This window comes from Diospyros lotus, chromosome 3 (genome assembly GCF_014633365.1).
Source record: "Diospyros lotus cultivar Yz01 chromosome 3, ASM1463336v1, whole genome shotgun sequence".
NCBI lineage: Eukaryota > Viridiplantae > Streptophyta > Magnoliopsida > Ericales > Ebenaceae > Diospyros > Diospyros lotus.
Genome location: NC_068340.1, coordinates 40,333,180 through 40,345,291, shown reverse-complemented (window position 1 = coordinate 40,345,291; position 12,112 = coordinate 40,333,180). Strand labels below are relative to the sequence as shown.

The 12,112-nt window shown below is 36.0% G+C and overlaps 1 protein-coding gene across 1 annotated transcript; it reads right to left on the bottom strand.

The window, feature by feature from the left end:
• Positions 1–9,146: 9,146 nt before the first annotated feature.
• LOC127797005 (uncharacterized) lies at positions 9,147–10,109 on the bottom strand. Its single transcript, XM_052329397.1, has one exon. It carries the CDS (start codon positions 10,107–10,109, stop codon positions 9,147–9,149), a length of 963 nt encoding a protein of 320 aa, XP_052185357.1.
• Between the last annotated feature and the right edge of the window lie 2,003 nt (positions 10,110–12,112).

Below are 12,112 nucleotides of genomic sequence, written 5' to 3'. Positions count from 1 at the left end.
TTATATTTAGATACGTATATAATATAATAAAAATAAATTATGTTTTACATTATAAATAAATTATATTTTTTAATATTTATTTTAACTACTTATATCAAACTTTCTATATAAGAATTTAAACTTTTGAGTTTATGGACCTTAGTAAGATACTCGGGCTTACCTCACCCATGCAAGATTAAAGGGTGGGATGTTGGCTTTAATGGATTGGAAATGATATTATTAATAGTCTCACCCCAACCCTAAAATGGCTAATGCATGGATTTCTTAACATAAAAATAGCATAATTTAGCATATTTGCTATGAGTTGAATACTTGTCAATATTAATTATTTCTTGTCATACGAGATCACTTTTAACTGTAAACCACAGGATAAATTACATTAAAGATCACTAAATTTTGATATATTTTTTATTTTAGTTATTAAACTTTAATTCTTTACAATATGATCATAGAAGTTTAAAAAATTTTGTAATGTGATCACATATAAGATTTTTCAATCACTCTATAGTCAGAGTAGATGACGTGGCGTTGATGTGACAAATAATAAAAATTATTGTGTAATAACAATCAATCAAAAAGTGTCACGTGTCAAATAATATTTTTATTGTTTACAACATCAGCGCCACGTCACCCACTTTGCCTATAAAATGATTGAAAAATCTTATATGTGAGCACATTGTAAAATTTTTTAAATTTCTATAATCATATTATAAATAAAATTTAGTGACCAAAATAAAAAATATACCAAAATTTAATGATCCTTAGTGTGATTTACCCGTCAACCACGTGTAGTGTTTAGATTTTAGATCAAATGTATAAATGATCTTACACCATAAATTACACAATCTTACGCTATAAAAAAAGAGATATGACGTTTTTCACGTAATAATTATTAGAGACTTACGACGTTTTTTTCCTCACTTGCATTGTTTTAAAATAATTTTTTTGTCATAATTTTGTTAAACACGAATTTTAATTATTAATAATTTTCATTGACTATCATATTTTTACCATAATTTATACTAGAAAAATAAATGTGCATGGAGTTAATGGTATCGATATGGTTCAAATCAAATGAAACGGACCAAGAATATTCTGTTAAATATATTAAAAATATATCTAACTAAATAATATTTATATTTTTCAAATATTTTTTTAACCATCAAATTACTAACAAAATTTTTGAATATTTTATATTTATTTATATATGAAAGAAACAAACAATAAATGCAATAAATATTTTTACTTAAAATTATATAATTATATTTAAATTCTTATATTGAGTAAGTTTGATTTAAATAGTTAAAATAAATATTAAAAAATATTATTTATTTTATCTTGTAAAACATAATTTATTTTTTATTATATTATACATATATCTAAATATAATTAACAAATTAAAATTAAAACTTTTTATTTTAAAATCTTCAATTTATTATCAAAAAAAGATTGACATAATTTAAATTTTATTTAATATAAATTTAAAATATATATACACATTAATAAATATATAAATTCAAATAAAATTAACAATAACTATTTACCATTTAATTCTAAATAAACTTAATATTTTCAATTAAATAATTCACAAAACATTTACAAACAAATTCAATTTATTAACATTTAAATTTCAACCAATTCAATTCAATTTTAACAATCACAATATTCAAATATCACAAATTTAATACAAATTCAATATTCAACTTCAACATCTTCAATACAAATTCATAATTAAATATCAACATTCAAAATATAAACTAAAATAATAACAAAATATATGTATGTATGTATGTATGTATGTACTTCCAACCGCCGCCACCAACGCAACCGATGACCACCACTTGTCGAAGATTCTCACAATCAGAGCCTACCATTAGAAACACAAAGTCAAAAGAGTTGACATACAATAAAATATAGTAGATTTAACGGTTGAATTTTAATAGATTTGATTTTTAATTTTTGGCAAAACTTAAAAATGCATTGCTAGCCACCATCGGCAGTCGTGACCGGTGGTTTTCGACGATCGAAGGCAACCACTCAACACCCAAGGGCTCATCGACCAACAAACCAAAAAACTAGCAAGATCCAACAGTCGAATCTCCGTAGATCTAAACTTAAAGCTTAAGCCAAACCCAAATAGCGCAAAAAAATGAACTGACAGTCACTGTCGGCCTCCGTGGCTAGTGGTTTCCAGCGATCAGAGGCAACCAATCAACACCCATATCTCTATCGACTAACAGACCAAAAAACTAGCAAGATCCAACGGCCGAAACTTCGTAGATCTAAGTTTAAAGTTTCAGTCAAACCCAATAACACGTATATACGTATATGAAGTCGCACGGGCGAGCCTAAGAGACATAGGAGATGAAGTGTAAGCACCCCTGCCTGGATATCCCCAACCACCCAGACTACCCGAACGGGAGCGCCTACGGGAGGAGAAAAATAATGAAACACGAGACAAAGACCACCCCGGCATGCATACATGAAAATAAGAACAGCAGAAGCAAAGCTCAAGACATGCATGCACTATGGGTACCTCGCTAACACAGCGGTCACAAGATAAACAAATACACACAACCTCCTGTGCCGACATACACAAGACTCGAGAAAACACCTGGCACAGTATGAAATAATAGAGCAAATTCTACTTAGACATCAGAGTGGATAGGGATTGACGAAACTGCCTGTACACCACACCGACTCTGCCGTTAAAGCTGACTCCCTTGCCATGGCCCACGCTGCGACTACCTGGAATGATGGAAAGCAAAGTGAGTCGAGAGACTCAGCAAACATAAAGAAAAGAAAGGCTGAAGGCTGAACATAACCAGAAAACTCTCCCCAAAATAAACCCCCAGGTACACACAAGTCATGAGACGCTACAATACAATAGTAGAGCATAATAAAAGCACGTACCGGTCCTTGGGGCCCACATAAGACACTTGGCACCCAAGTCCCATACTAACCTGCCGCTGCCCTGAAAGGCAACAAATATCTGCACAAACCTGCGCGCGCTGTCCCAGGCCGGTACTCCCGTCACCTGTATCCGTCGGTACTCCCGACAACCGAGCCATAGGCTCCCTCGGAACGGTACTCCCGTTCGAGAACTAAATACTACCAGTATCCATGCAATGCACATAGAAATGCAATGGCATAGTGAGCATCAACGTGATACAAGGCGCCCATACATCCAGGCATCAGGCCATGCTCCGCCCACATAGTAAACCACACGCCATGCATATGCTCGCGCTGGATGCAACCTAACCAAACTAGAATGTCCGTGTCCAAGCATTCTCAATAAATGGATATCCCATTATGCATCCCGTACCCATGTGCATATCAAATCATGAACAGTAATACAATGTATCTAATCATGTAGTAAATCACATACCGGCAGAGCTAATCAGCAGTGCCCGGCACCGGCCAACGGTCAGTGACTAGGAGAGTCCACCCGACGGTCCACTTTAGGGCCGTACAATAGTCTACCCCAACGTCACCAAACGGTTGACCCTTGCCCCACTGCTAAATAGCTCTAACCAACTTATAAGTAAATCCGAGAAAAATCGTAAATAAAACCCGCACGACTAGGAATCTAGTTTCCCAACTGGGTTCAGCATCATTCTGAAAGGAATGGGGGCGGTACAAACCCCCGTAAGCTCACAACGAATAAAATTATAGAAGTCTCGAATTTAATTTAAATTAGAACAAATGAATAATAATTTAACAAATAAGGTTAGGAGCCGAATTAGAGTAAAGGAGGTGATAAAATACAGGAAATCACGGGGTCTTTCACGGGAACTAAAAGTCAGGAAGAAAGGGTTAAGAGCTTGCCTTTACACGGCCGTTCCTTGCTTTTCTTGCGCACCCGCTGCGAAGTAAAACGTTTAATAGCGATTAATAAATCCATGACTCGCATTAATTAAATCTAACCGCGTAATATAAATAATTTAACAGCCTAAAATCTCACGTAGGCGCACCACAATTAAAATCCCAACGAGTCTCATATTTATTTTAAATTAATTCACACTAATAAAATCCTCGAAACCACCTTAATAAATTAAATTTAAATCAAACGACTCAAAATTTCATAATTAATAAACAAGCCGAAACAGACGAAGGGAGCGTATAAAATACGAGAAATCACAGGGTTTCTCACGGAAATTAAAGAATACGAGGAAAGGGTTAGGAACTTGCCTGAAACTAGCTGACTCCGACCTCTCTCAAGCTCCTGAGGTAAATTAAATCATTTCCTAGCACATAACACATCCGGGACTCAAATTAATTAATTTTAATCGCGTAAAATTTATAATTAAAACATAACATGCTCCTATTAATTTTTACCCACGTACCTGATCACTTCCCATGCCGACAAAATCCCAAAATCCTATTATTTTTCCTTATTTTTCTTTTCTTCTCATTTTCTTCTTCTTCTTCTTCCCTTCTTCTCCCGTGCACTGCTCTACGCGCCTTCTTCTTCTTCTTCTTCTTCCTCTTCCTTCCTTCCTTCTTTCTTCTTCTCCTTCCTTTTCCTCTCTTCCCCGCGTGCTCCTGTTCTTTTTCCTTCTTCCTTGGCGCGCACAGCGCCTGCGCGCTCCAGCAACCAGCCACTGCCGGCCTCCGTTGCCGCCTCCGCGCACCACCGCGCACCTGCTGGCCGCTGCTGCTCGCGTTGCTCCGCCCCCTGCTGCTGCTTCCTCGCTCGGCTGCCATGGCCGAGCTCACACGGAGCTTCCATGGCTACCAGCTCCTTCTCTTCCTCGTTCCATCTCTCTTTCTCACTCTCTCAATCTCTTCCTCTCCCTCTCGATCTCTCCCTCACTTGGCCGAGCAGTCCACTGATCTCTCTCTCTCTCTGTTCTTCTTTGTTTTCATTTGACAGAAAAGTGGCCACTTTGCTTAACCCTTACGCACACGCGCACAGCCACAAAATTTTAACAAATTAATTAATTTAAATTAATTAACTAAATTTAATTTAATTTAATTTAATCTTTTATTGATATTATTGTTATCATTATTATTATTTTTTTTCCAGAATTTTGGGATACTACATGAAGTCTCACGGGCGGGAGATCGTGAGAGAGACAACCAAACTCCAGGGGATAATGCTTGCGTCAGGTCGACCCAAGGGCTATTAGAAGGGAGAAAGAGCGACAACTAGAATGAGCGGAAGGATCAAACGACCAGAACAAGAGAGAGTGAGAGGAAAGTCGCCGAGAAAGCAAGTAAGAGAGAAAGATGAGGCAAATTTTGAAATAATGACTTTTGGACCATTCTTTATATCGCGATATCTTGGTGTCGAGATATTGCGATATCTTGAGGGTGGCACTCGTGGGGTGGGGCTGAATAGTATTATCCCTCCTCCATAGCCTTTCCATCATGGTCGTCACGTGGTTTTGTAGCATCAGTCAAACCGATCAAATGGGAGTAAAACGGCTAATATGGCTCCTTGATATCTGTCGAAGCTTGCGGCCCATTAGCTCCCGGATCCTGAGCAACCCAGATAGACTCCGCACCACCTTCGCTGCCGGCCAAGTTCCTTCCAAACTTCAACTGCTCAGTGATTCCCACCGAACTATTTTCCCCATCAATTCCAGAATCTTCAAAGACCAGATTGAGGATCTACATGCCTTATTCCTAGGCCTCCGGTGAGATGTCTTCACCATCTTCCGACGCAGTGGCAGACTCCTCCGAGTTGGCCCCTACCGAAGCCACCAACGCATAGCTTCATCACTCGAAGATAATAAAAAGTCAATAGCTGGAGAAGGGTCACGAATCACCTCCTTAAAACCTCCAGTAACCGAAACCTGAGACCCAGCTTCCTCATGACCCATACTACACTAATCGAAATTGCTGTAAAGTCAAGTATAATAGGTGTTGCTCATCCGGGGACCAATCTAGCCATGTGAAATCAGTAAAATACCCCAGCCTCGCATCTTGAAACATCTGCTGCATCAACCTATTATGCCGATGCTTCTGATTGGCAACCGACTCCCCTACCACAACATCCCTCAAGCCTGCCGCTCGACCATCCCAAGAATCCAAGAACAGTTGCTTCGACCCGTCTCCCTCTAAATCCTCTCGAACACTTCGAGCATTGATAGGATGTAGCAAAATCGAGGATCCCACCAATGCTTAATTCGGACACTGCCCTAGCGTGAAAACCTTTTCCACCATCTACAGTCGCAGTCGAACCAGGCCAAATCTCAGTCGAAGACACAACAACCTTCAACGAACCACCACCACTAGCATCTTGTAGACTAGGGAAAAGCAAATCCAAAAGATCAGAGCCTGCGATCCAGGCACGCGACCTTGACCCACCCTTCAAACCGCCATTGATTCCTTTCTTGGCCGAGGCAACACCCCTCGATACTGATCTTGCCGGCGAAGCCGGCTGAGATCTCGTAAGAAATAAGGAACTGCTAATAAGTACAAATTTATCTCTTTTTGGATTATGGTCATTATTCGATTTTACTTTGCGCATACTCTCGATTTCAATAAATAATATAAATCATAGAAACAGACTTTGCGTCACTGTACAAGACAAAAAATCAAACTTATAATCTACTCGTACGAATCCCAGCATATCATAACCCAACCACTTGATCAGTGTCCTCAAGCAAAATTTATCTCTTTTTTGTTATAAGTAGAATTTTTTGCTATAACTTTTTTGATAGTATCATAGGTTTGCATCCCGTTAAATTCATAAACCATATGATTGCGATCTAAATAGCACAGAAATGGAAAACAATACGTTTTCGAAACGAAACGAAACGTTGAAATGATATTTTTATAAAAAGATAGGAAACAGAAACACAGGGTAAATTGTAAATTTTAAAAGAAAACTGCTATTGGTACATTATTGTATATAACTTGGGCTACATAATGATGTATCAATGTCTAAAATATTCTCATCCAAAGTGGTGAGGCGCAGTGAAACGAAGGGTATTTATGTCATTTATGTGTCTTGTATAGCCCAAGTTGTACATAAATGATGTACAAATAGCATGACCCATATTAAAAATACAAGGAATTATTTGTAAATATAATTTTTAATATAAAATATTATACAAAATAGTTTAAATAAAAAAAATTATAAAATTTCCTTATATGCTTGAGGTTAATAACACTTCAAAAGGATTCAAGTCTAATAGATTAAAATTAAAATACTAAACTGAAATGACACACACGCGCACACACACACAACACATAAAAACCCAAATTCAAACACTAACAGTAATGAACATAGAGAGAGAGACTTGAGCTAAGCGACAGACGGACTTGGAATCGGATGCAACAAACTAGGGGTGTACATGGTGCGGTTTGGGCAGTTTTTGGCCAAAAAAATGCGCCAAATCGCATATGCAGTTTGCACCTATAATCAGACCGAGCGGTCTGATTTGGTGCGGACAAACTGGTTTGGTGCGGTTTGCTGAAACTTAGTGTTTTGTGTAATTTAGGTGCGGTTTGGTTTGGTTTGGTGCGATTTTTGGTTCCAAAATGATAACAAAAATTTATTTAAAATGGGACTGCTAGTCTGCTACAAAAAATAATCTAATTATTTTATATATTTCATTTTTTATTTTTTATTTATTTTAATTATTAATATAGTCGGGCGGTTCAGTTTGGAACCGAACCGCCAGCACCCCAAACCGCATAAACCGCGGTTTGGGTATTTTTCAAACCTCACCAGACCGCGTCCTTAAAAAACCACGCGGTTCGGTGCGGTTTGATTTGGTGCGGGCGGTTTCCGCTGTCTACCAGTTTTTTTGAACACCCCTACGACAAACGAACCGACAAAGAACGACGACCTGGAATCGGAAGCGAATGACGGACCGACGGTCGGCGACGACGTTAGTTCCAAGAGCAGCAACTTGAACCGAGCGTGCGTGAGTGACAGTGAAGGAGAAACAACCAAAAAGAAGAAGAAGAAAAAGAAAAAAAGAAAAGAGGGAAAATGGGCAAAGATTCGGGCGGCATTCGGGAAGCGTGCGATGTGGGTGGGAGGCTGGTTTTCTGCTTCCGGAATGCAAGGTGACTGTCGTCGAAAACACGTTTCTAGTAAATTTTAGTAAATTGCAAAATGGCTCCCATACATTTTTCAATTTACATAAATGCCCCAAATTCGTTTCAGGTCGTTTTCATTGTCTTCAAAATGAAAAATGGTTCGAAAATGCCGAAACGACATCCTGAATGCGTTTCCATGCTACTTGAATTGCAATATTATCAAACTACGAGAGATAGTAAAACTAACATTCTCAAGCTTTGGACCCTCAATCTTGATAACTTCATCACTTATCATTAAAAATTTAAATTGCAGGTAAGCCAATTGTTTCAAGTTTTTAATTATAGTTTTGAAGGTAAATTCACCGTATACTTAAACTAGTTCATCACCCGTGCGATGCACGAAAGTTCATATGTATTAAATTTATTTAAAATAGACAATCATAATTTTTATATGTGTAAATAAATATGACAATAATAAAAACTTAAGAAGTGAATATAGTAATGTGATACATCTATTTAAAAAGTTAATACATCTCGAGAGAACTACTATAAATTTTGAAAAACCTCTTTAAAAACTACATTTGTCGTTGAATTTGTCTGGCTCCCATCTTGTCACAAATCAAAATTTTCAATCCTTTGCGATTTGTAACTCTAGAAACAGCTACGTATAATTGTCCGTGACTGAAAACTGGTTTTTTCAAGTACAACCCAATATGAGACAATGATTGACCTTGACTTTTGTTGATTGTCATTGCGTACGACACAATAAGAGGGAATTGCCTCATTCGTAGTCTAAAAGGCAGCGTAGGGTCAGATGGGGTCAATGTCATCCTTGGAATAAGAACCTTATGTCCAGCATTGCTGCCTGTCATAATTTTTGCCTCAAGAACATGGTTTCCAGTTCTTGTGATAACCAACCTAGTGCCATTTCATAACCCCACGGAATGATCTATGTTTCTCAACAGCATAACCGGAGTGCCAACCTTTAGCTTCAATTCATGGTTCGGCACGCTAGAACACCTAATTGCATTTAAAAATTCAGGCGTGTGAAGATCTTGTAAAAGATCAACATTACAATCTGATCTGCAAGTTGTGTCTGAACTTAAGTATATATTTGCCTCAGCTGCGTTAAGTGAAATCATGTACTAATTGACAGTCTCCACAACATCAAGAGTCGGTGCTAGTATAGCTCTACCTTGGAGATATTCAGTTTCATTGACATTAGAAGTAAAGTTTGGATACGTACTGTTCATGATTGAGGCAACAGGATCATCTAATGCATTCAACAACAGGTCATCCGGTATATCAATAACCGCATTACCGTCATTCGGACCGCCAATTGTTCCATCCCCTATGCTTGCTATCCATTCAGAAAAAGATTTTAAGTTGATAAAGTCTTCATCAGATTCAACATTTTGGAGCCTCATGTTCTTCGTCAATCTCAATACCTTACAATTTCTCCATAGGTACGATGAATTGATGGTTGCAAGCACGATATCTTGTCTAGTACCTCTTGGAATCACAGGTAATATTTGTCGAAAGTCCCCTCCAAGAACTACTACCTTCCCTCCAAATGGTAATTCATAACTCATTGGGTTACTGAACCTTAGAATATCTCGCATGCTCTTATCCAAAGCCTCAAAACAATATTTATTCATCATAGGAGCCTCGTCCCAAATGATAAGACTACTTCTGATTATTAACTCTACAAGAGGACTTCCCTGTTTAATGTTGCAGGTTGAATCTTCATTCGAATTTAGTGGAATTGCAAATCTGGAGTGAGCAGTCCTACCACCGAGTAGAAGGAGAGATGCTATTCCACTTGATGCTACATTCAACACGATTTCTCCCTTCGATCTTAGAGCTGCGGATAGAGTTTTCCACACAAAGGTCTTGCCAGTTCCTCCATATCCGTATACAAAAAACATACCACCTTTATTCAACCTCACTGCATTCATTACAATGTCATAGACATGTCGTTGTTCATCATTTAGATTAGACACCAATTTAATGTGCTCTTGGGACAAATCATTTCTGTTGTATCGTAATTCATCTTGTATAAGTCTATTTTGACAGCAGGAAAAATATTCTGCATCTGGGAACGGCATTGATTGAAAATCTCGCAAACTCTTTCCACTGCTTCTCAGAGTATCTTTTCTATCTCCACAAGAGTATAACCTTTTATTTCTTCTTCAGTCAATTCCAATTCTGCATATTGTGGACACAATTAAAAAATATTGAAAACGTTGTCATAATACAATTAAATGCTAAATTACACATGTAGCAACAAATATTAAAATATAATTGAATACCTTCATGTTGCAACATGTTTCGTCGGTTGTAAAGTATATCATCAGAGAGGTATTGCCAACATTTTTCCCACACAATTTCGGGTCGAGATAGAGAATCAGACAACAACAAAGTTGCAAAAAGACTTCTCAAACAATGTGCAGATCCCCAGTGACTTGCCTCTACGATACCATCAACATATTCTTTGTCATCATTTAGCAATCCAAGTGCGTAGCAAGCATCTCTGTAAGAACTGTATTGAACATCGCCAATACATTTCAATTCGTCGAAGCTTATTGGCCCACGAACTATATTTAGGAGGCTTCTCAAGTCTCCACAACCTGGAGGTACATAGAATATACGTCCAATAGAGAATCCACGTTTCCTCGTGTGCCATTCTCTGACTGATTGCTTCCAAACAAACTTATTAGGAAATTCTGCATAAGTTAGTTCTCTTGCTTCAGGGTATATTTTGTTAGCATCCATCCATGCAAGGAACATGCAGAATTTGTATTAGATCTCGAACCCAAAAATTCTCCAGGCTGCCTCACATGGTGAAATGTACCTACAATCATAGTACATATTTATTTCGTCAACATTTTTACTTGCATCATCATTCTCGCTGCTTTTGTAAAAAGCTGCAGTAACTCGATCATGTCCTTTGTTGACATATTTGAACAAATATTTGATAGATCTGGATTGCAGGTAAGCCAATTGTTTCAAGTTTTTAATTATAGTTTTGAAGGTAAATTCACCGTATACTTTAAATACCGGGTATTTAGCTTGGATACCTCATATATTTTAAAATTCTCTTAAATATTTCTATTATTTTTCAAATTAGCCATAATTTCTTTTCTTTTTTTGGGTAACAAATTTAAAAATTTGAAACTTTTTAAAAAATATAAAAAGGAGAAAAATGTATTTTCATACTTTTTCAGTAAATTATATTAGAAATGTCATAATCAGGAGAAACAAATTTTTGGCATTAAACAAGCATGGAGTCCAAACAATTAGTGAAGCCAGAAGCCCTCTTAATTGCCTGCAAGCAAAAATAGGTAAACAAATATTTTCTATTTTCATGATACATACAACGTCCTCTTCAATAATTAAAAAAAATATAATATTTAATTTTGATATCTAAAATATCAAGATTATGTATCTTAATTATTAAAAATTATTATCATGATAGATTATTAATACATGCACGCATGGACATGTCTTTTTTCATTGATGATATGTCACATAAACGACTTATTAATAGTATCTGAATAAATTGATTGATTTATTATACTTCTTCATTAATTAAAAAATATAAAATTTGATTCTTAATGTACACAAAAATTAAATTTTCATATCTTAATTATTTAAAATTATTACTTTAAATTCTTACCTTGATCAATAATAAATAAAATTATTATTTACATCACATACAACATACACAGAAAAAAAAAAAAGAATATCATATCATAAGAAAGTTATGCCAAACGAGATATATTAAATTTTATTAATTTACCTTGATATGAAAAAAATCAAATTACCCATAGCTTAAATAAAATCCTAAATTTCAAATATTTAAATCTCTTAATTACTAACCTAAGAAATCATTACATTTTTCTATTCTCAATTATAAAATATAACAAAACTAATCTCCATCTTTTTTTTTTTATTGAGTTCAATTCTATCACTCTATCATTCTCTTATTTACATCATCTTTTGTGTCTTAGAATAAAGACTTAAAATAAAAAAATTAATAATTAAAATACAAAATCTTAACTTTTATATATTAAAGATAAAATATTATATTTTTTAATTATTAAAAAAA

Bases quoted from the DNA above. Each gene is read 5' to 3' on its own strand.
- LOC127797005 (XM_052329397.1), bottom strand. From the start codon at position 10,109: ATGCCGTTCCCAGATGCAGAATATTTTTCCTGCTGTCAAAATAGACTT.